The sequence below is a fragment of the Myodes glareolus genome, chromosome 21 (assembly GCF_982192425.1).
Source record: "Myodes glareolus chromosome 21, mMyoGla1.1, whole genome shotgun sequence".
Lineage (NCBI taxonomy): Eukaryota > Metazoa > Chordata > Mammalia > Rodentia > Cricetidae > Myodes > Myodes glareolus.
The window spans coordinates 15,728,208-15,754,139 of record NC_142046.1 but is presented as its reverse complement, the minus strand read 5'-3'; the positions used below and the strand labels follow the sequence as shown (position 1 = coordinate 15,754,139).

The following is a 25,932-nucleotide window of genomic DNA, read 5'->3' as shown; positions in this document are numbered from 1 at the left end:
CCCAGTGCATTTCCCCTCAGAGCAGTTCTTTGGGTCTCCCCTCTAAGCTAGATCTCAGATAAAATTCTCAGAGCTGCTACCTGGTCTGCTCCGAGTTAGTGTCTCAGCTCGGCCTCTTGTCAGAAATGGACTGTGTTGGTTAGGTCTCCCCACACCAATTATTTGTATCCTGTGTGTATGTGTGTAGATGCACACGCATTATGGTATATGGACGCCAGGGACAGCTTTCAGAGTTGGCTCCTTCCTTCTACAGTGTGGGTTTGAGGCCAAAGTCAGGTTGTCAGGCTTGGCAGCAAGTGCCTTACCTCTCTAGCCACCTCTCTGGTCCCCGCTAGGTCTATCTGTGGGCATGTTGCCTAGAGTCACTCTGAAGGAATTCCCACTCAGTGAGCTCTTTGGTCCTGAGGCTCAGACAGGATTCCTGTGACATCTTCCTTCCTCAAAGTTCGCAGACACAGACAACATTCTCACCAACAACCAGACTCTGCGGCTTCTCACAGAGCGGCAGTTGCCGGTGGTGGCCCCAATGCTGGACTCCCAGACCTATTACTCCAACTTCTGGTGCGGAATCACACCACAGGTGAGGCTGGGAGGACTCCGAGAGCACAGAGCCCGAGACTTCAGGGCCCTTTGGGCCAGGACAGGCCAGGGCCTCAGCCCCAAACCTGCCTTTCTTCAGGGCTACTATCGCCGCACAGCTGAGTACTTCCCTACCAAGAACCGCCAGCGCCAGGGCTGCTTCCAGGTCCCTATGGTCCACTCTACCTTCCTGGTGTCCTTGAAGACTGAGGACACAGCCCAGCTGGCCTTCTACCCACCTCATCCCAACTACACTTGGCCTTTTGATGACATCATTGTCTTTGCCTATGCCTGCCAGGCTGCTGGTGAGGACCGGGCCTTCTCAAGCATTGCTTGCAGGCCCCTGGGGTTTTGCACCTGCTGGGTCCCCCTGCTTAGCATGCCATTTTCCACCTCACATTTCATCCTGTCAAGTCCTGTTGCTTCTTTGGGCCCTAACCTGTCTTATGTCTCTTGCCTAGCGGAGGAGACAGACTCTGACTATTCCCATTTGGGCAGTTTCAGTGACTGCTTCATCGGGCACATATTTATGGAACATGCACTGGTGACGTGTGTGACAGAACTGGGAGAGCGTGGCAGTCAGGACTGACAAGGAGGCCTTGACTATACGTGTGCTGACAGCTCAGGCCAGAGTGGATTTAGTCAGAGAAGACCTCAGGAAGGAAGGAAACTCTTGGACTGGCATCCAAAGTCTGGGCAGGCAGTAATAAAGCAAACAGCAAGTACCTTTAGCTTCTGAGCCATCTCACACACATGCTCAGTAGAGTTGTTTTTTTCCAAAGGTTTATCATTTATTATTTATTTATTTGCTTGTTTGTGTTTTTGTTTTTGTTTTGGTTTGGTTTGGTTTTCCAAGACAAGAAAAACTATGTATCTCTGACTGTCCTGGAACTCATTCTGTAGACCAGGCTGGCCTTGAACTCAGAAATCCACCTGCCTCTGCATCCCACATGCTGGGATTAAAGATGTGCACCATTATACCTGGCATTATTATTTATTTTTATGCTATGTGCATGAACGTTTGCCTGCTGCATATAAGTATGTATCCATGTGTACCTCATGGGTGCAGTGCCATGGGAAGCCAGAAGAGGGTGTCTGATACCCTGGACTGGATTTGAAGGTAGTTGTGAACTGAACTAAGGTCTTCTGCAACAGCAGCAAGTGCTTTTCATTGCTGAGCCATCTCTTCCTCACCCCTTAACAATAATAATGATAATAATGTTATTATGTATTATTATTGTTGTTGTTGTTGTTATTATTTGGTTTTTCAAAACAGGGTTTCTCTGTGTAGCTTTGGCGCATGTCCTGGAACTCACTCTATAGACCAGGCTAGCCTCAAACTCACAGAGGTCTGCCTGCTTCTGCCTCCAAAGTGCTGGATTAAAGGTGTGCACCACCACCTGGCCTGTTATTATTTTTAAGAGGAAAGTTACTTAGAAAGGAAGTGTTTAGGTATGTGCGGGATAAATTCAATTCCAAGAAATTTGGCATGCTGGCATATGCCTTTGATCCCAACACTCCAGATCTCCATGAGTTCAAGGTCATCCTAGGCTACACGAGGAGTTCCAGGATAGCTAAGGCTACAAAGTGAGACCCTGTCTCCATCTGCCTTCTCCCTACCAAAAATACCCCAACAATCCCAAGGAAGAGCTGAAGACAAGATTAATATACAGTGATACTGAACACCATGCTTGAGAAGGCTGCAGCACTGGGGTTTGAACTCAGACTGAGGCTGAGTTGTAGCTAGGACTCTGACTGTCTGGTGTTGGGGAAACTTTACTGGGGATCAGGGAGGGTTAGAGGTGTCTATCAAACCCCAGAGCAAGCAGTGTGTCCTTAGGGTGCTGGTGAATCAGAACCGGGTGCTGATTGTTTTGCCCCCAAGGTGTTGGAGAAGTCTGCAGTGTGTAAACAAGACAAAAACTACTGGAGATGTCACCACTGTGTCAAAAACTGAGTCCCAGACAAGACTTGGGGCCGGGCGGTGATGCCGCACGCCTTTAATCCCGGCACTTGGGAGGCAGAGGCAGGTGGATCTCTGTGAGTTTGAGGCCAACCTGGTCTGCAGAACAAGGTTCAGGAGAGCCAGAACTGTTACAGAGAGAAACCCTGTCTCAAAAAACAAAAGCAAACAAACAAACAAACAAAAAGATTTGGGTCACCGGCAGTGTCTCCTGACAGACTCACCCCAACTCCAGCACTCAGGGGAGCCTTTCTGCAGGGGTCTCGATGCACGTGTGCAATGACCATCGATATGGGTACATGAACGTGGCAGTGAAGCCCCACCAGGGACTGGAGGAAGAAAAGACCAACTTCATCCATCTGATTCTGGAAGCACTGGGTGAGGCTGGGGTCCTTCCCTTCCCACAGTGCTCCTTGTCTAGGTGTAGTTTTTTTTAATATTTTATTTATTATGTATACAATACAGTGTGCTGCCTCCATGTATGCCCGCATGCCAGAAGAGGGTACCAGATCTCATTGTAGATGGTTGTGAGCCACCATGTGGTTGCTGGGAACTCAGGACCTCTGGAAGAACAGTCAGCATCCTTAACCTCTGAGCCATCTCTCCAGCCCTCTAGGTATAGATTTAAGCGTGTCTGGGCGCCTACCTTGACTCGTGTCATGACAATGAGTGAGTCCATTTACCTGTGGCACCTCAGTCTTCTGATCTGTAGAATGGGGTAGGAGTTCAGGGAGCCCATCCTGTTAGGTGTTCTGCTGCAGTGATAGGAATGAAGCTGGGGCTGTGTCTGTGACCAGGAGCCAGTATGGACTCATGCCTGGTGGTTGGGGGTGCTGTTTCCTTTTACAGTGGATGGACTCCCTATGCTGGCCTCAGCTCATGTGTCTCGGCCCCCAAAGAAGCCCAACAAGATGGGATTTGATGAAGTAAGTCTCCAGCCTCTTGGGTTGGGGTGGGGTGAATGAGCTACCCTCTCTAGACTTACCTCTGCTTCCTCTAGGTCTTTGTTATCAGCCTGGCCCGCAGACCCCAGCGCCGGGCTCGAATGCTGACCTCTCTCTGGGAGATGGAGATCTCTGCTCAGGTAGTAGATGCTGTGGATGGCAGGTGAGGCTCCCACGGATGGGTCTCAGGGACCATAAAACCCATCTGAAATCCTAGGAATGGACAAACAGAACAGTTGCATGAACATCCTAAGGATCCAGGAGGTAGCCACATAGGGCCTGGGTCCTGCTGTCTCAGGAGTGCCAGCACAGGCTGGCAGGATAAGATGTCCTCCTGCAGTCCACCCAAAGGCAGTGCAGAGGGCTCTGGGGCCTGGGTTGAGGCCTGTCACATACTGGCTCTATAAACTCTCTCAAGCTGGCCCATCTCAGCCTCACTTACAAAAGATGTATCATCATGCTTGGTTCTTGTGGTCCCTGAGGGTCCAGTGAGACATTTAGGCAGAATCTAGCACCTAGAAAGTACCCCAAGGGGTGGGTGGTCGGTCTCAGAGATGTTCTCTATGCTAGAGTTAGGCCCCTGAGGGGCTGGAGTGTGAAGTGTGCAAGAAGTGTGGCTGTGTGCCACAGAGATCCAGAGGTCAAGCTATTGCCAGCAGGGTCACATGGCCCATATGCCAGCTGCTGTTGACTTCAAACCCCCAGGTTCCTTTTGTTCACAAGTATAAAAAAGTGTTTTATGTATATCACAATTTTACATAAGTAATGTGCTTTGATCATATTTCTCCGTTATTCTTTTGAGATTTATTTAGAAAAATTTTAAGTGTATTTATTTATTGGTGTGTGAGGGGCACACACATGCCACGGTGTTCCTGTGGAGGCTTTGGGAGTCATCCTCTCCTTCCACTGTGGGCCCAGGGACTGAATTCACATTCTCAGGATTTCAGGCCAAACACTGTGTCCCACTGAACCATCCCACTGGTCCTTGGCTTGGTTTTTTTGAGGCAGGGTCTTGTAGCTAAGTTTGGTCTTGAACTTATTATATAAATGAGGATGGCATTAAATTCCTGACCCTTCTGTTTCTGCCTCCCAAGAGCTGGGCTTACACAGCTGCATCAGGAGGTGCTTTATTCTGTCTGTGTGTGTGCCTCTCTCCTTCCCTCCTTCCCTCTCAATATAGGATCTCGCACATTCCTGACTGGCCTGGAACTCACTGTGTAGACCAGGCTTGGCCTCAGATCCAAAAGGATCTGCCTGCCTCTGTCTCCCAAGCTCTTAGATTACAGGCCTGCACCATTATACCTGGCTGCCCTGTGGGATGTCTGTGCTTGACTGGACCTTGGTGCAGGAAATCTCTAGCAGGTTGTCCACTCGTCCTGGGGTATTCCAAAGTCCGTTCTCCTGAGGCTTCCATAAGGATGCTAGAGTTCTAGGTTAGAGGCTAAAGCCAAACCTTGACAGCTTCAGGCCACACGGAGCTGGATCCTCCCCTAAAGCAGGCTCCTGTGTGATTCCAACACCTATAGAGAGGACCCTCTGGATGGAGGCTCTGGTTGGCACTTGTCACCCACTTATGCTTGTGTCTCGTAGGACACTCAACAGCAGTATCCTTAAGCACCTGGGTGTGGACCTGCTCCCTGGCTACCAGGACCCTTACTCGGGCCGCACACTGACCAAGGGTGAGGTGGGCTGCTTCCTCAGCCACTACTCCATCTGGGAAGAGGTGAGGATACTTGCCCTCTGGAGCATGCCCTTCAGGGACAGCAAAGAGACTGACTGTCTTAGTCACTGCTGTGAGTCAGGCACACAAGTGGTTGAGCCACTGAGTGAATAAATGCACCCAGAAAAAAAAGGCTCACTGGACCTTCTTCCTGGTCAACACTTCCCTGGCACCCCCCAGAGGTGACTTTATTCATTCTATTGTCTCTGGTGAGCACTGGCTGTTCCCTAAAAGGGACTCTTGTCTGGTAACACAGGGGACAGGGGACGAACAAACCGTGTCTGTCTCATTCCTACAAGAGAGAGATCCTGTGGGTGGGGAGATGACTCAGTGGTAGAGTGCTTGCTGGGGAAACAGGAGGACCAGAACACAGATCTCAGTACCTGCAAAAGCAGGGAACAGCGGGGCACATCTGTAACCCTAGTGCTGGGGACAGATCCTGTGAGTTTGCCTGGCAAACCAGTCTAGATGAAATAGAAAGCTCCAGGTTCTGTGAGTGACCCTGCCTCAAAAATTATGGCGGGTGCTACCTTTAATCCCAGTACCTGGGAGGCAGAGGCAGGTGGATCTCTGTAAGTTTGAGGCCAGCCTGGTTTACAGAGCGGGTTCTAGGACAGCCAAGGCTACACAGAGAAATCCTTTCTCAAAAATTAAAAAAGGATGTGTGGGGGGGCCTCAAGAGATGGCTCAGTGATTAAGAGCATTGACTGCTCTTCCAAAGGTCCTGGGTTCAATTCCCAGCAACCACATGGCAGCTCACAACTGTCTGTAGCGAGGCAATGCACATAACATAAATTAAAAAAAAAAAAGATGTCATGCCATAAAGAAAGACATTCCAACATTGACCCTGGTCTCCAAATGTAAGCACGAACACACATAAAATGAAGGAAACAACCTGGGTCTCAGAAATCAGGAGAGGCTCAAGGCTGCATTTTGTGGTTCTGTCAGTCTGCCTTGCCTTGGGGTCAGGGAAGGCAGGGAGAAGAGCCTTCCAGGCAGATACACTTAGGTACATGCTAGGCTTCAGTCTCTGGCTGGGGCAGCAGCATTGAGAACTGGAGGGCACTGGGTCCCCGAGGATGCCCCCTCCAGAAGGCAGTGTGTATATACATTGTTTTTTTTTTTTTTTTCTTCTGTTGCTGGGGAGTGTGTGGTCTTTTTTCTATTAGCCATCTGTGAGCAAATTGAAAGGATGACTCAGTTGGCTTTCTCCCCAGATGACTTCACATTCCTTCCACATTTTCCATAGTTTCAAAAAGTAGCTTTTCTTGGTGATTTTAGGGGCTGGAATCTCTTACACTCCCTACCCACCCCAGCTTTAGGTGACGGACAGAGCATGCATGCACCTGTGCTTCTCCGAGGCTGAGCAATGGCACAGGCTCCTGGGAGAGCGTAGTTTTCAGTAAATGTAGCCAAAGTCATGACTGTCACCATGAATCTCCTGTCAGCTACATTAGGGTGTGGGAACTCAAGGGGCTTGAATGTCAGAGCAAGAGGAATTCCGTCCCCAGGCAGTGGGAGCCCCAGCAGGCTTTGGGGTAGCTACATGGTACGGCCAGGGCTTAGTATGTGGCACTTAGCCAAGAAGAGCGTGCTGGTCTGGGTCCAGACAGGTAGGAACAGGGCAGCTCAAATCTGCAGTTTTCTCCCCTGTCATGTGTCCCACAGGTGGTTGTCAGGGGCCTGGCCAGGGTTGTGGTGTTTGAGGATGACGTCCGCTTTGAGGACAACTTCCGGAGGCGGCTGGAACGGCTGATGGAGGACGTGGTGACTCAGAAGCTTTTGTGGGACCTGATGTAGGCAGACTGCCTCTCAGGGCCCAGGGGGAGAGAATATGCCTCTGGGGTCTGCTTCTTCTGCTGGGATCCTAGCTAGCACGTCCTGCATAGCCTGGCCCTAGCATACCTGTGGGAGGGCCAAGATACCCCAGGCTCTATAGTGACCCTGTCTCCCTCGGTGTCCTTTGCAGCTATCTTGGCCGGAAGCAGGTGAACCCTGAGGAGGAGGTGGCTGTCGAGGGTCTGCCTGGTCTGGTGGTGGCTGGGTACTCCTACTGGACACTAGCGTATACCTTGAGCCTGGCAGGCGCTCGCAAACTGTTAGCCTCCCGGCCTCTGCAACGCATGCTCCCTGTGGATGAGTTCCTGCCCATCATGTTTGATCAACACCCAAAGTGAGAGCTGGGTGGGGCAGGGCAGGGTCATTCTAGCCAGGGGCCCACTACAGAAAACCCTCGCTAGGCAGGTAGAGAGAGGGAGATGGTCAGGGTTCACTCATGTGGCCTTGGTGAACCCACTCAAAAGTTGCCCAGGTGCCAGGCCCAGCTAGATGTGAACTCTGTGCTGTCCATTCTCATGTGGGTTCTTTTTTCAGATTTATTTTTAATTTTGAATTATGTGTATCTGTGTATGGGTATGTATATATGTGTGCAGGTGTCCAAGGAGGCCAGAAGAGGGCACAGAGCCCCCTACAGCTGGACTTACAGGCAGTAGAGAGCCACTTGATGTGGGTGCTGGATCCCTGAACAAGCAATGAACACTCTTACAGGCCGAGCCATCTCTCCAGCCCCTGTGCATGTGGTTTTCAATCATATGACTCAGTACTGAGCCTCAGTGCCCTCATCATGGGATATTAAAAGCGCCACTTCTCAAGTAGCCATGAGGACTAATGGGGCAGGGCAGAGGTAGTGCAGACAGCCAAGGCTCCAGCTCTGAATGAGCCTCACAGGGTCTAGGAGGAGAGTTGCTTCAATCCACCTAAGCTTTCTTCTCTCACCCACAGTGACCAGTACAAGGCATATTTCTGGCCCCGGGACCTCCAAGCCTTCTCAGCCCGGCCTCTGCTTGCCTCCCCCACCCACTATGCGGGAGATGCTGAGTGGCTCAGTGACACAGAGACATCTTCCCCCTGGGATGATGACAGTGGCCGCCTCATTAGCTGGACTGGCTCTCAAAAGACTCTTCGTGGCCCCCACCTGCACCTGGCTGGCAGCAGTGGATATAGCCTCCACCCTCACCCCAGGGATGAGCTCTAGGTGAGGCTGGGCCTGGAAGAGGACCAGTCCATGGCCTGGGCTTTCTCCCCCAGGGCATGGCTGCAGGTCCCTTTCTTTCCACCTTAGCTTCCTGCTTCTCTTCCGTCCTCCTACTCCACCCCCATCTCTTGAGCTCTTCTTCTTGATTTCTCTAGCTTTGTCTTCATCTGTCTTGTGTTTGTCTGTCTCTCTCTCTCCACAGCTGTTGGTGTCTCTGTCTGACTTTTGCTCCCTTCTTGCCCCCTCAGCCTCTAGCCGACAAGGTCCGAGTTGGAACTCCAAAGGAGCAACAAGAACAGAGAGGAGAGTCTCAGCAGAAGCCTGACTGTTCTCTTGGCTCTGCCATCCTTCCACCTCTGGAGCCCTCCCAGGTTGGGAGAACTATTCTGAGATAGTCCATTCCCTGAACGTCAGAACAAGAAGACAAGACTCTTGATTCCACACGCAGATTTGGAGCCCAGTGGACTCAGGAACAGGGGAGGCCCCAGCCTTCAGGTTTCAAGCTGGCCAGACCCTAGAATCCTGACTCCTGCCCTCTCTGAGGACTCAGCCTGCTGGGGCTACCTTGCTTCCATCTACCTCCACCTCAGCCCCGTCCCTGGCTTCACAGCTGGGGCTCACGTGCACCCTTTTCCCTGGCTGGCAGAAAGTGCGGGAAGGCGGGAGGCACACCTGGTGCCTGGCACACAGTAAGCCTTCAATAAAAGTCCACTGCATTGGCACTTTATACTTCAGTAACAGCTGAGCCTCTCTGCATCTCACCAGGCCCAGGCAGGAGACCCCTGAGTTAGGGACAGAGAGCGAGGGCACAGGAAGAGTGCTCAAGTTGGCAGGTGCTTGCTTCCTGGCTGGGCACCCATGTCCCCTTCAGTAGGTAGAGGTATAGCTTCTGAGCAGAATGGGTACTCACGTCACCCTCAGCCTTTGCTCATCAGCTTGGGCCCGGTCAAGGTCCAGCCAGAGGTCACCCCCTCTCCTGCCTTTTGGGTTGCTGCTCTGTAACTGCAATCCTTGTGTCCACAAGAAGCCTAGTACTGTGCTGGGGAGAGCCCCGGTTCTGTTCGGGACCTAAGGAAGAGACCCACCAGAAGGCGCCAGCTGGCATGGTGCTTGCCTTGTGGGCCAGGTTCTTCCCTTCTTCAGAACCCATAATGGAGAAGGGAGGATGGAAAATTTAGAGTCAATCCAGCCGAGGCAGCAGAGATGTTATAGGCTACTCCGCATGCTGTGCCCTTCTGCTTGGGAAGTGGGGGGCTTCCCTCCTTCCACTAGTCACAAAGGAACAGGTCTCTGCACGTAGCAGCCCTCAGACGCTTGTCCTTAGCTGACTGTAAGATCGAGGGGGAGGGGACTCCTTGTCTTGATCATGCCTTAGCCCCCACCAACACTAACAGGCTCTCTCCTTCAGAGGCGCCCCTTTCCCACCTGTCTTCCAGGGCAGCCTTTGGACGTGAGTTCTGTGAGTGCCCTGTCGTGGCAGAGTCCACTGGTACCCCCTGAGGTTGGGCTGTCAGTGCGCTCTGTCCTTGGGTGAGGACCTGCCTTGGCTCCAAGGACTCTCAGAGCTGAGGATGTGATGCTCTTTTGAGGGTGAAAACCGTTACCTCTAGGTGGCTGTGATCAGGAGCAAGTAATATTTTCATTCATTCTGTAGAATTCGATGAACTCAGGGGTTGAGATGGGACACTAAGGATTCAGCAGTGAATGGGACAGACAGGAAGGAGTTGGCAGGTGCCTGGATGTGGAGCCCTGTCCAGTGCTGAAGACAAGAAAACACTACAAACCACCGAAAGCCTGACAATGGGGCTTAGGAAATGCCTCGGTGGCTAAGAGCACGGGCTGCTCATCCAGAGAACCTAGGTTCATTTTCCAGCACCTACATGGCAGTTCACAACTGTCTATAACTCCAGTTCCAGGAGATCCAACTTTTTTTTTCTGACCTTCTTGTACCTGCACTAGTATGTATGCGTGCACATACACACATATAAATATTTAGAAGATAATAAATCTTACAAACAAAAGTAAGTCAGGGTGGTGATATACTTGGACAGCAGAAGCAGGAAGATCTCAACTTTGAAGTCAGCCTAATTCTCATACCCAGACCTAAGGATTTATGTTTTTATTTTATTTTTTTGTTTTCAAAGCAGAGTTTTTCCACGTAGCACTGCTGTTCTGAAACTCACTATATAGACCAGGCTGGCCTTGAACTCAGAGATCCACTAGCCTCTGCCTCCTGCTGAGTGCCGGGATTAAAGGCCTGTGCCATCACACCCAACTGATTTGTGTTTTTAAGAAGTTCCCTAGTGCTGCTGATGCTGTTAGTTCACGGACCACACTCAGATTGTAGTACCATCACCGAGTTCAACATTTATCCAAGGCTTAAGAGCAGTGAGGGGCAGCTCAGGGAATCCAAGAAGGCCAAACCTTGAGGGCCTGGGAGAGTTTCTTTCAGACCCTCCATCAAGTCTGAAAAGCACCCAGAAGACAAAGCCAGACCCGCTTCGTAGCATTGATTTCTCTCCCCAGGTCAAGGATGTGGCAATTGCGTCAGCACCCTGGAGCAGGTGTTCCTGCATGGAAACAACCTAATCAGGCCCTTGGGTAAATGGAGAGATCTCAACCAAGGGGACTGTAATAGACATCTCTCAGTACAGAGTTGTGTGCCTGGGGCCAGGGACTGGAGCCCTCAAAACTCCCTGGAGTTCACAGAAAAGGAAGGAATATATAGGAATATTTAGGTAGCTGTAAGATGATAGTTTTCCTCTTGGCCCTAAACTTTGAATACGAGTTTTATTTTATTTTTTTGAAGACAGGGTTTCTCTAGTAGCCCTGGTTGTCCAGGAACTTGCTATGTAGACAGGCTGGCCTCCAACTCACAGAAATCTGCCTGCTTCTGCTTCCTGAGTGCTGGGATTAAAGACATTAAAGACGGACACCAGCACTGCTGTCCTTTATAGGAGTTTTGATCTGAAGCTCACCAGAACCTGTTTGGTGCCAGGCTCTGCAGGACAGGAAGATGTGGTTCTTGCTTAAGAGAGCACCCAGCATAGGTAGTGATGGATCTGTATGTAGGTTCATGGCATGCATGCTGGACCCACACACACAGAGGGAGCTGAGAAATCCTCCCTCTCGAGCTGGCCCACAGATGACTGCAGGGAGGAGGGAGCTTCAGGCGGCTTCTACTGTTGCATGGCTTCTTAGTTCTGTTGCAGCTTTATTTTTCTCTGTGAAAATAAGGAACTTAACCCATGTAGCCACCACCAGAGACAGACGTCCTGGAATTTTGCTGAGAATTTGCTTTGGAGGTGGAGTCTTACTGCGCAGCACAAGCTGGTCCTGAATTAGAGGTGTTCCTGTGTCAACTGCATGAGAGTGGGATCTCAGGTCTGTGCCTCCAAACCTCCAAGCCTGGTTCCAGTTCCACTCAAGGATTTTCTTTCAAAAAATACCCACAAATTTCAGGAGTTTGCATGTAAATATATTTAATTAGTCAAAAAAGAAAACAAGGAACTTGATGTTCAGAATGCAGAAGAGCAAAAATAGCTGAAAAGCTACTGTTGGTCATAGTCTAGATTGCTGGACAGTGGAGGGAGTTTATAGAATTTATGTGGTACTGAAATAGAACCTAGGGTTTTGCTTATGTCAGGCCAGGCCTCAACCATTGAGCCTTTATCCCATAGCTGGGCAGTAGATTTGATCTTACAGAACCCCAGAATGTTAAGGTTATGACTGAGGGATCCAGACTGGCTTCCAACTCATGGCAATCTTCCCGCCCCAGCCTCTTCATTGCTGAGATTACAGGCATTAAAACAAATAATAATAATAATAATAATGAAGACTTGGTATGGACGACATTCCTTTAATCTCAGCTCTCAGGAGGCAGACGCAGGTGGATCTCTGCTCAAGGGCAGTCAGAGTCAGGCCAGATGCATACCACGAACTGGCAAGGGTTGAAGAACAGATAAGACAATGTGAGAAAGGCTGAGGGTAAAGGTGGGAAAGCAGTTGAGGTTCACACTCCAGGGAGGAGCTAGTGGGAGCACCCTGCTGTGTTGGAAATAAGGGAGTCAAGGAAAGGAGGTCTCCCTGGCCCTGAGGTTGTTAAGGTCTCCCAGAATCCAGGGCGGCAACGTGAGCCACGTGACAGTCCCCCACGATTGGCTAATAGGGAAACATAGTTGAGAAGATGGCGGCTCAGCAGAGAGAACCTCAGCAGAGTAGGTCCGTACAGAGGCGGCGTTCGGCGTCCCAGAGGGTGGCGAGGGGCGTGGGGAGTGGGACGTCTTCCTTCTGTTTGGGCGGTGTGGGATAGGGGCACAGTCTGGGTAGTGTGCACAAACTGTCTGCACTGAGAGGACTAGGCACAAGGATGGCTTTCCAGAAGCCCCAGCCTGTCGCCTGTTCAGCCGTCCTCCTCTGCACCCAGCTTCCTACTGTGTTTCGAGCTGGGCGCGTTAGGGCTTAGGAGTCGGAGTACCAGGGCAAAAATGGCGGAGGGGACGCGGGGCTCTGAACGGTGGGACAAGATCAGGCAGGTCTGCACGGGAGGCGTCGTGCGTCTCCCTGGCGACGGGGTGGTGGGCCGGCCACGAGGCCCGGAAGTGGGCGGAGCGTCCTCAGTGGGGCGGGGCATCTCTGTGACGCTGGGGGCAGGGCCTAAATGGCGAAACCCGAGGGGCTCCGGGGGGGGTTTGAACTGGCCAATGGGCGAGCTGCCGACCGGTTGTCGGAAAAGGAGGCGGAAGCGGGGAGGAGCCGCCGCGGGAGCCGGACTGCATCCGCCGCGGCGTCTCCATGGCACGACCCTGGCCTCCGACTTCAACGACTTCATAAGAAGACGGTTCTGGGCGCAGCCGTGCCGCTCTTGGTGAGGGGCTGCGCGGCGGGGCGGGGCGCCAGAGCGCCGCGGGTTCAAGCCCCGCGCTCCCAGCCTGGGGCTGGCTCGACCGGGCACGGTCCCCGCGTCCAGGCGCGCTCCTTTCTGCGTCCGAACCCGGCCCGCCCCGCCCCTCGTTGGGCGCGGGCCCGTCCTCCTCCCGCTAACGGGCGGGCCGGCCGCCTCCGTCATCTCCGGGCCGTCGGCAGGGCTCTTTCCCTCCTCTGCTGCCCTCGGGCAGGGCTGCGCCCTTCTATGGGCAGAACCCCATCCCCTCTTGCCCGCTGGTGGGTGGCCGTGTGCCCCAGCCTCCCCGGAGGCCATTCCTGTTCCCTGAGGTCTGGGCCGCAGCAGTTACGTGTGCTCGGGGACCCTCCCCGCCAGCCCCGGGGATGCGGGCGGCCTTGGAGCTACCCCGCTGTCCCTGTCACCCTGCCCTGACCGCCGCTCCTCCCTCTCCATCTATTGGTTCTCCACGGTAGCTATTCTGCCGGGAACGCCCCTTCACCTAGGACACTGTTGCCCGGGCACCGCCCCGAATATCCCTCCATCTCCCTGCGCGGGTTCCCGCCCCTGGGGGGCCCACTTGGGGCCTAGCGGTTCTCACCTTCTTCGCACGCCAGCCAGCCCTCAGGTTTAACCCCTGGTAGCCATCGACCCGCTCTACTTCCCGGGTGGGGCTTGGGCATGCTGGTCGTCGTCCCCCTTTCAGTGACGCGCCCCCTCACTGTCAGGCCGCGCCCTCCACCTGCCTCCTGGCAGCGCACTCGGCACCCCGCAAGTCGCTCAGCCTCTCCTGTCTTCCCCCCTCCCCACTTTGGCAGGACAGTTGCTGTGCGACTTGGACAGTAGAGGAGCGCCTCCCAAGTTTTCATCCAACTGCCACCCCCAAAGCTTCCACCCTCCTCCCCTCAGAGACAGGACGTTTGATGCCTCGTCCTTGAGATTCTCATTGGCAAGCCCCTCTGAGTCCCCCTGACCAGAGCCTGCCGACCCAATTGCCCACCTTTGCGGTTTTGATGCTTAGCCATGTCTGCCTCATCCTCAGGCGGCTCCCCCAGGTACAGCCAATGTGGGGGGCGCCTTTGCAGTAGGGCAGGGAAAAATGGTCAGGGCTCCCCAGGTCAGGCTCAATGGAAACTTCTTTTCAGTTTCCCAGGTACTGAAAGTCTGGACCAAAAACGCTTATAAGTGACTTTGAATAGCGAGGAGTAAAGACACACCTGCTTACCCCCAGCTTTAACTCTCCCCCCACCTAAGACACCACAGCTTTCTAGTAGCAAACAAGATCACTCTTGTCTTAACGGAGTATTAAGGTCTGACTTCAGCTTGGCTCAGATCACTAGGCAACCAAGGTTGTCTTTAAACTCTTGATTCTCCTGCCTCTACCTTCCATGTGGTGTCTTGAAAGCATTTCCCACCATGCCACTTCTAAACTAGTGTCTCTTAAGTGAGCAGAAATGTTACAAGTAAGTAGAAGGGGGAGGGGAATCGAGTTCCTAGTTTGGACAGTCTTCCAAATGACAGTCCGGCTCAGTACATAATTTGTAAGTGAGCTGAGCAAAATGCACACTGTGGTGCTGTTCTTTTCATGGTTTAGTATTTCCCCCACGGGTTTGTGAGGCCAGCAACAGGCTGTTTGGGGACTGTGAGGAGACAGTGGGATCTTAGATTTGATCATTCCAAGCCCATCTCCCCCAGCGTGGAATTGTTGGTTGGCCTGCTCATTCTGGAGCGTGTTTGCTGTCGTTGCACATCTCGCATTGAGCTGTGGGTGTGCAGGGAAAGCTCCTGTAGGGCAGGGGGTGGACTGCACCAGACGGGGTTCTTCATGTGCTCAGGGTGGGGAGTAAGCCTTTGTTTTGTACCCTTGAGTCACACTGACTTTGCGCCTGCGTGGAGTGCACTCGAGGTCTCTTAGCTTAAATTAACCTATGATCCAGACACTGACCTGGGGATTATCACTCTTGTTTGAGACTAGTACTTTGGCAACTTTTTTTTTTGGTCACCTGTTAGGATGACAGGTAGGCTTTAGCACAAGGTCACAATACATGTGATGCGATGCAGGTTAAAAGGGCAGACCAGCAGACCCCCTCACCTTGTTTCCATCCTATTGCTGGGCACACCATGCGTGCCTTGTGCTCGTCTACAAGGAGTCAAGGGATTTGAGACTGGTTCTCCCGGCTGCCAGCGCAATAGCCGCCACATGCAATGTGCCTTCTCCTAAGAGCCGAGACATAGAAGAACCCTGGTTTTCTGCTCATAATCTGGTTCTTGTGCCTGGTACAGGTTTCCATCGTGTGGGAAGAACGGAGTAACGAGTCTCACACAGAAAAAAGTCTTGAGAACACCCTGTGGCGCACCAAGTGTAACTGTGACGGTAGGTAACCCTGGCAACATTACCGTCAGAATGCTGCTGCAAGCCTTGGCTGGGGGCTGCCAAGACTGTCACGACCCAGGTGCTTTGGATAGAACTGTCAAACATGGCCTGCTTGCTGATGAAAGGGCCAGGTGTGAGGAGGTTGTCTCCATATCCTTCCAGGAAAATCCCAGCATCTTTAGGACAAATGTGTTAAAAAAGGAGAAAGAAAATAAATAAATAAAAAGAATGAGGGAAGATGGAATAGGAGCTGCTGGTGGCAAGGTACCTGTACCTGGGGTACAATATGACCTTGCTCATGTTTTTTTTTAGAGTCTACACAACCTTCTCATCCTTGGCATTCCCACTAGCCGCCTTTGCCCTAGTATCTCACTTGCATGTGTCCTGATTTAGTCTATCCCTTAACCGTTTTGTGTGCTTCCCGTGCTAATTTGCATGCATGGTTGAAAGATTCAGCTTTGCAGCTGCCCAGCGCAGTAGGCTTGTGTGGAATTGCAGCTCTGAGGAGCCCCTGCCGCCTGACTTTGGGCTTTTAGAGAACCCTGTTCTCAGTGGACCTGGAGGCCTTCAATGGACCTCTGTGGAGTCTGCCTAAGTGACATTCCTGCCTTGCTTCCTGCCTGCATGCCAGTAGTTGGTAGCTGTCCTGCTCACTTGGTGGCTGTGTTTTCAGGTGTCCCAGAAGCCTCTGGGCTTTGTTTTCATGTCCAGTTTACTTATCCACAGATCAGCCTTTTTTGTGTTGCCCTCCCCCGCCTGCCAGAGGTGAATTATGAAGGACCGGTCTTCAACGCCCCCCTTACATGTTCATGTGGATGAGAACACTCCTGTCCACGTCCACATAAAAAAACTCCCGAAACCATCAGCAGCCAGCAGCCAGGTAGGAACATGGCAGTGGGGCGAGGTCACAGCTGCGGATCAGGGCACTGTCTCCTGTCCCAGCAACCTCCTCACACTTCTGACTCCAAAGGTTTGGGAGACACTCAAACTTCTCTGGAGGTCACTTGCCTGCTTAGAAGGTAGGCCATTGTTCAGCAGCCACAGTAAAGTCACCCAGAAGAGGCACCCCTGCAGAGGTGGTGTGTACCACCAAGGTGACACTATGCAGCTGGGCCTGCTGGAAATGACTCTAGTTTTTCTCTTTCCATAGAAATCTCATAAGCGCGGAATGAAAGGGGACACCGTGAATGTACGGCGGAGTGTCCGGGTGAAAACCAAGGTACCTTGGATGCCCCCTGGAAAATCATCTGCCCGGCATGTGGGATGCAAGTGGGAGGTAGGCTCAGTCTTGTTCAGGCTTCTCTTCTTGGACTGGTCAGTCAGATTCTAGCAAGCCTCAGACTTGGTATGATTGCAGAAATTCCAGCAAGCTTACTGAGTGCCTTACTGAACCCTGACAGTGTGCAGCACTACGTAGGTCCTTGCAGCATTGCTGTGTGGTAGGTCCTGCTGATCTAGCATAGAGGGGAAACAGTTGGGAACCGACTTCCCTGGGGTCTTAGAGAGCAGCAGAGCTGGTCTTAGGACTCATTTTGGAGTCTCATTTTGGAGACTGAATTCAGCCTCTGCTTTGCCAAATAGATTTACGCATCTGTCATAGTATCTGAAGTATAATTTTTTTTTTAAAATTTTTTATGATTTATTTATCTTTTATTTTATGTGCATTGGTGTGAAGGTGTCAGATCCCCTGGAACTGGATTTTCAGACAGTTGTGAGCTGCCATGTGGGTGCTGGGAATTGAACCCCGGTCCTCTGGAAGAGCAGTCAGTGCTCTTAACCGCTGAGCCATTTCTCCAGCCCTATCTGAAGTATAATTAAAGCTAAGGTTGGGTATGTGTGCAAGTGTACATATACCAGTATATATAATAGCCAAGAACATGTGGCCATATGGATGATGCAAGCATGTCATCCACACTGCTTGTAGAACAGTCTCTGGGGGAAAAATGAATTGCCTTCATTATTAGTAGCCAAGAGAATATGTGTCCTATACCTTAACAGTGTTTGTCCAAGTACCTGCTCAACTACCTACCCACTCTTCCAACCATCCAACCATCCATCTACCCACTCATCCATCCATCCACTTATCTCCCAACCGCAGCCATCCGTCCACTACCACCCCTACTCAGTCATCTAGCCAACAATTCATACACAGTACATTCTCTGAGGCTCCTACCAGGCGTTGCCAGCACAGGGGTTCTAGCTATAAGCCTGGCAAGACATGCTTTTTTATTCATTTTAAGTGCATTGTGGTGAAGAAGTCTATGATAAGAAAAGGCTAAAAAGCTTTTGGCTATGTTTTGAACAACACTCTCATTATCAGAACAATGCTCAGCGGGCTCGGTGTGGTGCTCACATCTTTAATCCCAACACTCAGCACTTGGGAGGCAGAGCCAGGCTGATCTCTGAGGCCAGCCTTGTCTACATAGTAAGTTCCAGGCCAGCCAGAGCCACATGGCAAGACCTTGTTTCAAACATAACAAAACATGATCTTTTAGAGTTAGTCTTATTTTTATAGGTTGTTTCTCTGAAAATGAGAAATCCAAAAATGGATGTAATTCTGACATTCATGATCACATCACATGGATTTGATTCTTTGTCAGTTTATCCTTAGCAGACGAGAGGAATCTGGGTATCCTCAGCAATGCATGGGAAGTGTTAAGAATAGTATAACAACACAAGGCAGATGGGCATTTCTAGCTGAGGGTGTGGCTAAATGGTAGAGTGCATACTTAACATGTTTGAGGCTCTTGTAAAAGTTACCGGTGGTCACCCAAAAGAAGGTTGAAATAAAAAATGGTCCCTTAGGGCTGGAGAGATGGCTCAGTGATTAAGAGCACTGCTTGTTCTTCCAAAGGTCCTGAGTTCAATTCCCAGCAACCACATGGTGGCTCACAGCCATCTGTAGTGAGATCTGGTGCCTTCTTCTGGCCTGCAGGCATACATGCAGACAGAATACTGAGAATACTGTGTATATATAATAATAATTAAAAAATGGTCCCTTAATATTGTTTTACTACCTCAGTAGTAACCATTGAAAAGTAAATTTGAAACACAGAGAAGTGCCAGGTGTGGTCAGTGTCTGTAATCCAGAACTTAGGAGGCTGAAACAGGAGGACTGATTAGAGTTAAGAGGCCCGCTGGGACTTAGTGAGGCCTTGTCTCAAAATCAATCAATAAATAAATTGGAACAAACATAGCACGGTATCATTTGTATTGTTGGGTAGGGAGTTTAAGGTACTGGAGAGACAGCTCATTGGTTAAGATCATTGACTGCTCTGTATACAATATTCTGTCTATGTGTATGCCTTCAGGCCAGAAGAGGGCACCAGATCTCATTACAGATGGTTGTGAGCCACCACGTGGTTGCTGGGAATTGAACTCAGGACCTTTAGAGGAGGCAATGCTCTTAACCACTGAGCCATCTTTCAAGCCCAACTTTTTAAGACATTTTTGTGGTTGAGACAGGGTCTCACAAAGCTTAAGCTGGCTTCAAACTCCATATGGAGTTGCGGATGACTGAATTTCTTTTTTAAAGGATTTAGGCTTAAAAAACATCTTATTTTATGTGTATGCATGATTGCATGTATGTCTGTGCCGCTTGTGTGTCTAGTGCCTATAGAAGTCTTGTCTTGTCTTTTCTTCTTTTTTTTAAGTTTAAGATTTATTTATTATGTGTACTGTGTTCTGTCTGCATGTGTGCCTGCAGGCCAGAAGAGGGCACCAGATCTCATTACAGATGGTTGTGAGCCACCATGGGTTGTTGGGAATTGAACTCAGGACCTCTGGAAGAACAGCCAGTGCCCTTAACCTCTGAGCCATCTCTCCCCAGCTCCTGCCCTTTTTAAAAATTAAAAGTGGTGTGTGTACGTGCAGATGTATGTACACGTAAGGTGAGAGGATAGCCTCTAATGTCTTTCTTTGGGAGATCTTCAATTGGTTTTTGTGTGTGTGTGTGTGTGTGTGTGTGTGTGTGTGTGTGTGTGTGTGTGTGTGTGTTATAGGGTCTCACTGAACCTGAAACCTGCCAAGTAGGTGAGGCTGGATGGCCATTGAGCCCTAGGGATCCTCTAGTCTCTGTCCCTCCAGAGTTCTAGTCATTGGCATGTACCTCTGAGCCTGGAAATTTTTTTTTAAGATTTTATGTATGTGCGTGCTCTATCTGCATGTACACCTTTATGCCAAAAGAGGACATCAGATCCCAGTATAGATGGTTGGGAGCCACCTTGTGGGTGCACCCAGTGCTTTTAACCACAGAGCCATCTCTCCAGCCCCACTGAGCTACGTTTCTACCCCTTGTTTGATCCTCTCCATTATTTGTCTTTGGGAAAAAAAGTTTTTATTTCCTCTTTTTTAATTTTTTTGAAAAGGGGTCTCATTATATAGCTCACCTGGAACTCAGTATGTAGATCAGGCTGACCTTAAGTTCACAGAGACTCACCTCCCTCTGCCTTCCCAGTGCCAGGATTGCTGATGTGTGCCACTATGCCCAGCCTCCAACTTGCACGGCCCTGTTTTCACTTACCAAAGTGGCCTCTGCCCTGATCATTGCCCATTGTGTGTTTTTTTTTCTTTTTGGATTTTTCAAGACTGGGTTTCTCTGTTTAGCCCTGACTGTCCTGAAACCAGTTCTGTAGACCATGCTGGCCTTGAACTCACAGAGATCCTCCTGCCTCTGCCTCCCGGGTGCTGGGATTAAAGGAGTGCACCACCACCGCCTCTTGGATTTTTTTTGTAATTTTTAATGTGTATGTCTGGATACCATGTACATTCAGTGCCAGCAGGAGCAGGAGAGTGTATCAGCTCCCCTGGAGCTGGAGTTAAAAAGAGGTGCAAGCTGCCCTATGGGTGCTGGGAGTAGCCGATACTCTTAACTGGTGAGTTATGGGTCCGACCCTTAATTTATTAATCCTGCGTCGGATTAAATAAAGGGTCTCTGTATACTAGGTCAGCTCTACCACTGAGCTATACCTACAGGCTATTGCTGTTTCTGAAAATAGAGTTGTAGTAATACTCTAAATATTCTCTTCTCTTCTCTCAGAAGTAGCCTCGTTCTTTTGCTCTTAGTAAGACGAGGCACATTTTTCTTGTGACTGCATGCGGTGTTTCTGTAAGTTTTCTGTTTTTGCATTACTAGGGATTAAAGCCAGGGCTTGTGATGCTTGCAGGTGCTCTGCCCCGAGCTCTGGAAGCGTATCTTCATTATGCGTTTGTTTTTCTTTGATGAGGTCTTGTTAAATGGCCCAGGCTAGCCTGAATCTCTGGGCTCAAGTGATGCTCCTGCTTCAGATTTAGCAGTACTGAGACTAAGGGTGTGGTGTTATTTTTTATTTTTTGTTTCTGAGACAGAGTCTCATGAAGTTAGGACTGACCTCAAACTTGTAATGGAGGATGATCTTGAATTTATGATCCTCCTGCCTTTACCTCTCAAGTGCTAAGGTTACAGGTGTGTGCCACCACTCCCAGCTTTTTGTATGCCAGGCAAGTATTTTACCATTGAGCTGTAGCCCTTTTGCATTCTTGTTGGTTTTTTATTGTTTTTGTTTTTGTTTTTCCAGACAGGGTTTCTCTGTTTAGACTCAATTATCCCTGAACTTGCTCTGTAAACCAGGCTGGCCTTGAACTCACAGAGATGTGCCTGCCTCTGCCTCCTGAGCGCTGGGACTACAGAAGGGTACCACCACTGCCCAGCTCTCATTCTTGTTTTTTAGAAAATATTTTAGGAAAATATTTTTATTTAATTAGGTATATATGTATGTGGCACTGTATTCATGACTAGCCTGAAATTCAGAGACCCCCCCGTCTCTGCCTCCCAAGTGCCAGGATTACAGAGTATTTACATGTGAGTATGTGTATTCATGGAGATCAGAAGAGTACATGAGGTTCCCTGGAACTGGAGTTACAGGCAGTGGGGAAACCTCTGATGTGACAGGAGTAGAACTCTGGTCCTCGGCAAGGACCAGACATACTCACTGCTGAGCCAGCTCTCTAGCCCCATTATTCCTTAAGTTTTATTTTATGGATGTTTGCCTATGTATGTAACGTACCATATGTATGTTTTAGAAGCCAGAAGATGCATGACATCCCATGGAATTTGGGAGACAGGGTTTCTCTGTGTAGCCCTGGCTGTTCTGGAACTTGCTCTGCAGACCAGGTTGGCCTAAAACTCAGAAATCTACCTGCCTCTGCCTCCTGAGTCCTGGGATTAAAGCCATGTGCCACCACATCTCTCTCTCTCTCTCTCTCTCTCTCTCTCTCTCCCTCTCTCTCTCTCTTTCTCTCTCTCTTTCTCTTTCTCTCTCTCTTCTTAAAAGGTAGAGATTCTCTTTATGTTTTCTGGTCCTGTCTTGAACTCTTAGGCTCAGGTGATCTTCCCAGAAGTCTCAGCCTTCCAAGTAGCTGGAACTATTCAGGCATACAGCACTCAAACCTGCCTTCTTTATAGCTTAACATTCTAACCCACACCTTTTCTTTCAATGTTAGAAATTCCTCAAACGCATCATTTAGACTTGGGTAGGTAATGTTCCCTCAGAGGGTCTGGAGCGGTTGGTTCCTGGGCAGGATCTCTGGGGTTGGCCATTAGGCTTGTGTTGGCTCTGCCTGTCACCTTGGCAGTCAGCAAGACTCCAACGCACAAATAATTATAGTGGAATTCTGTCAGAGGATTGATCTCAGCCACTTATGTGTCTCTCCCCCACTTCACATCAGAATCCACCTCACTGTCTGGAGATCACACCGCCATCTTCAGAAAAGCTGGTCTCGGTTATGCGATTAAGTGACCTTTCTACAGAAGACGACGATTCAGGTCACTGTAAAATGAACCGTTACGATAAGAAGATTGACAGTCTAATGAACGCGGTTGGTTGTCTCAAATCTGAGGTGAGAGAGCTAGTGGGCTGGACAACTAGTGCCCCGAGAACAAGCAGATTAACCTGTGGATGCTTCCTTCAGGCTGCCTCTCTGGGGGTCTCCTGTCCCTTGTCAGCAAGCCTTCCCAGGGCATTTATTTGGAGAGGCCACTGGGCAGCTTGAGTTTCCTCCATATTAGAACTCTCTAACAATACTTAGCTGTCTCAGTGCTCTCATTAGATGGCCAGATGTGATTACTGCAGCCAGTAAAGCTGGTGGGGTTAGCCCCATTTTGTTTGTGTTTTGAGACCATCTCTCAATGTAGGCCTGCCTTGAGCCGTCATCCTCTTCCGCCTTCTGAGGGCCACAGGTACGACAGTGTGCCACTCCCCTGACTTAGCGCTCCTACACAGAGGGAAGGCCTGTAAAACAGGGCCCAGCCTTTGCTGCTTAGATGGCTGAAGAGCAGCAGAGGAGAGAGAGGAGTCTCCCAAGCAGCCCCTGACCAGGATGCAAGTGGGGCTGACATTAAAAGCCAGGTCCTTAGTGCCGAGGTGCATGTGTCTTTAATCCTCTACTTATCGGAGGGCCTACCTTCCTGGAGAACTGAGAGCTAACTTTCCTGACAAGCAGGGGCCTTCCTATCTCCATAGCCCACTGTCCTTTTTTTGTGACATCTTCGCTCCTATGGGATGCCAGCTGTACTGCTGTTGCTGGCTGCCCCACCCTGGTCAGCACGCATCACTGCTTCTTTGTACTCAGGTTCTTCATGTACAGACTGGATGGAGTGTCTGTCTGGAGGACAGTCAGTGTTCGTGTGACAGTTCACTGAGACAATGCTTGGAAGGCCTCAGACACGAAGCCGTAGCACTCTTCTTAGAAGGTTTAGATGTAACAAAATGGCTTCAGGGAAGAGCTGTCCCTTCAGTGGTCCTTTCCTGTGTCCCCTTTCCAAGGTTAAGATGCAGAAAGGCGAACGTCAAATGGCCAAAAGGTTCCTGGAGGAGCGAAAGGAGGAGCTGGAGGAGGTAGCTCATGAGCTGGCAGAGACGGAGCATGAAAACACGGTGCTCAGACACAACATCGAGCGCATCAAGGAGGAGAAAGACTTCACCATGTAAGGAAGCCTGGCTGGGCTGCGGACCCAGAGGAAGGCAGTGGAGGCAGCAGCCCTGGGAGTGCCTGTGGGAAGCCTGCTCAGTGTGGTGGAGAGGCCTTGGGGGAGACAGGACTGTTGCAGGAAGGCATTGAACATGAAATGCTGGGAGCCTTCAACGGACTGGGTATTGTTTACCTCAAGCAATAGAAAGTAGGTCAAGACTGACTGCAGAGGGCAAAAGTGCCTCAGAGACGGCGGCTGTAGAGTTAGCATCTTTTTTTTTCTTTTTCAGTTGTAGGTATAGACTCCAAGGCCTGAACATGCTCAGTGCTTTACCCTTGATCCACAACCCCCGTAACCTATTGGGTAAAACTTTGAGGATGTGGGGACCGCTTTTAAAAGCTGAGCAGTGACCAGGCATGGTGGCACGTGTCTGTAGTCACAGCACCAGGAAGGAGATCCAGGATTGGGAATTGAAGGCCAGTTCCTGTGACATAGCAAGTCCCAAAGCCAGCCTCGGCTCCATGAGACCAGAGTGACAGTGTGTGATGGGAAGGGAGATGAACTCAGGAACATGGAGGCAGTCTTGACAATCAAATTCATCGGCTATGGCATGATAGCTCCGGCAGAGGCTCCGGTTTAATGCTGAAGCAAGTGTAACTCTGTGCTCTCTTCTAGAAGGTCACCTGGGTAGGAATGGCTCCCTGCAACTCCTCTCCATTGTTTCCTAGCAGAAGAGGAGTTTCTCAGGCCATTGTGAGGTGGGCCTTCAGAGCTCTGGACAGGCTGGGCCCTGCCATCGCTCAGGAATCCTGCTTTTTTGGCCCTAGGCTTCAGAAGAAACACCTCCAGCAGGAGAAGGAGTGCCTCATGTCTAAATTGGTAGAGGCTGAAATGGATGGAGCAGCTGCTGCCAAGCAAGTCATGGCCTTGAAGGATACCATCGGGAAGCTGAAAACCGTAGGTGGAGCCTTTGGATGGGGTGGGTGGGGCTCCGGTGGGGAGCTTTACGCAGTCATCAGGCTGACTTTATGACATCTCCAGGCTGGGGGAGGGCACACCTAACTGCTCAGTCCCAACCCCCCTGCACTTTCACTTCTTGGGCCTTGGTCCTTGAAGATGACCTCTGTTGATCAGGGCATCTGAGGAGACCAAATCATGGGTCACTTGGGATCACAGTGAGTCAAGGCATGTGGTTGATTCCTGCAAGTGTCAGCCACCATGTGTTACCATCTGCCTTTCCTCCTGCAGGAAGCCTGTCCTGACCATACACTGAGCACTCCCATCCCTTTCTCCACTTCTCCCATTCCCCAGGCCCACTTCAGGAGACCTACCTGCCCTTGGCCCAGCTCCTCTTGTTGGGCTTCCTGGTGCCTCCCCGTCCTAACACTGCGTGGACCTGTTCCCCCTGCTGTGTAACACGTGCATGGGCCTGTCCCCCCTGCGCCATATAACACAGCTTCTCCTCCAGGAGAAACAGATGACTTGCACTGACATCAACACCTTGACGAGGCAGAAGGAACTTCTCCTGCAGAAGCTGAGCACCTTTGAGGAGACCAACCGCACCCTCCGAGATCTGCTGAGGGAACAGCACTGCAAAGAGGTGAGTGTCTGACCTGGCACAGCTGTAGTGCGCCTCTCTCTCTCCGCCCTGCCCCATCTTGGAATCCTGCTTGGCTGTCTCTAAACAACTTCTGTGAGATCAGGCCTGAGCAGACCAGGGAGAGAGAGTCGTGAAGTCACTGATGTAAGTGTTCAGTGCTGTCTTGAAGGCAAGCCCAGCAGCAGAAAGACCTCAGCAGTCAGAGGCCAGTTCTGGGAGAATGGGTGTAAGTCCTGGGCCTGATTTTCCTGTTCTCCTCTTTTCTTTGTCCTCTTGCCTCCCTCCTCTTTCTCCCTTGAATCACAAGCTCACAGTCTTGCAGCCTCAGCTTTCAAAATGCTGACGTTAAAGGTGGAGCCCTACACCTGCCTCAGACTGCATTACATGTATTGTGGAAAAATGAGGACTGGCTAGACTCCAAAAATTGCATGGTGTCACTTGGGCTACATCGTGAGACGGTGTTGCAAATAAACATTTTAAAAGGGCAGAGAAGTCGGGTGGTGGTGACACATACCATTAATCCCAGCACTCGGAGGCAGAGATAGGCAGATCTCTGTGTTCGAGGCCAGCCTGGTCTACAAGAGCTAGTTCTAGTACAGCCAGGACTGTTATACAGAGAAACCCTGTCACGAATTAAAAAAAAAAAAAAAGAAAGAAAGAAAGAAAGAAAAGAAGAAGGGGGATGATGGTGGTGGCTGAGAACAAAATAGGAGGGAAAAGAAGCGGGAGGCCTCTAGGTTTAATCCATATATTTCATGTGTGTGCGTGGCTATGTACACACATACCACAGCAACATGAAGATAAGAGGACAATTTTGTGGAGTTGGTTCTTCTACTTTTATGTGGGTTCTAGGAGCCAAACTTGGGTCATCAGGCTTCCATGATCATA

General features: G+C 50.5%; 2 protein-coding genes across 14 annotated transcripts in view; both read left to right on the top strand.

The window, feature by feature from the left end:
• Positions 1-8,974, top strand: part of Cercam (cerebral endothelial cell adhesion molecule) — a 34,316-nt gene extending 25,342 nt beyond the window's left edge. For all 5 annotated transcript variants that reach the window (XM_085681432.2, XM_048431919.3, XM_085681431.2 and 2 more), the window contains 10 exons: positions 446-580; positions 680-884; positions 2,801-2,920; positions 3,392-3,468; positions 3,543-3,649; positions 5,077-5,209; positions 6,875-7,002; positions 7,176-7,379; positions 7,988-8,240; positions 8,489-8,974. In XM_085681432.2, coding sequence (XP_085537558.2) covers positions 446-580; positions 680-884; positions 2,801-2,920; positions 3,392-3,468; positions 3,543-3,649; positions 5,077-5,209; positions 6,875-7,002; positions 7,176-7,379; positions 7,988-8,240 — 1,362 coding nt within the window. In that variant the 3' untranslated portion in view covers positions 8,489-8,974. The remainder of the gene's footprint in view (positions 1-445; positions 581-679; positions 885-2,800; positions 2,921-3,391; positions 3,469-3,542; positions 3,650-5,076; positions 5,210-6,874; positions 7,003-7,175; positions 7,380-7,987; positions 8,241-8,488) is intronic.
• Positions 8,975-12,408: 3,434 nt separating this feature from the next.
• Odf2 (outer dense fiber of sperm tails 2) overlaps positions 12,409-25,932 on the top strand; it is a 39,869-nt gene continuing 26,345 nt past the window's right edge. The window contains exons 1-8 of one of the 9 annotated variants that reach the window (XM_048431924.2): positions 13,058-13,107; positions 15,406-15,496; positions 16,223-16,376; positions 16,647-16,772; positions 22,202-22,372; positions 23,299-23,459; positions 24,272-24,401; positions 24,913-25,044. In XM_048431924.2, coding sequence (XP_048287881.1) covers positions 16,269-16,376; positions 16,647-16,772; positions 22,202-22,372; positions 23,299-23,459; positions 24,272-24,401; positions 24,913-25,044 — 828 coding nt within the window. In that variant the 5' untranslated portion in view covers positions 13,058-13,107; positions 15,406-15,496; positions 16,223-16,268. Of the gene's footprint in view, positions 12,462-12,928; positions 13,108-13,278; positions 13,404-13,940; positions 14,178-15,405; positions 15,497-16,222; positions 16,377-16,646; positions 16,773-22,201; positions 22,373-23,298; positions 23,460-24,271; positions 24,402-24,912; positions 25,045-25,932 lie in introns of those variants that run through there. The other 8 variants (XM_048431929.2, XM_048431925.3, XM_048431926.3 and 5 more) reach the window with 8 other exon arrangements.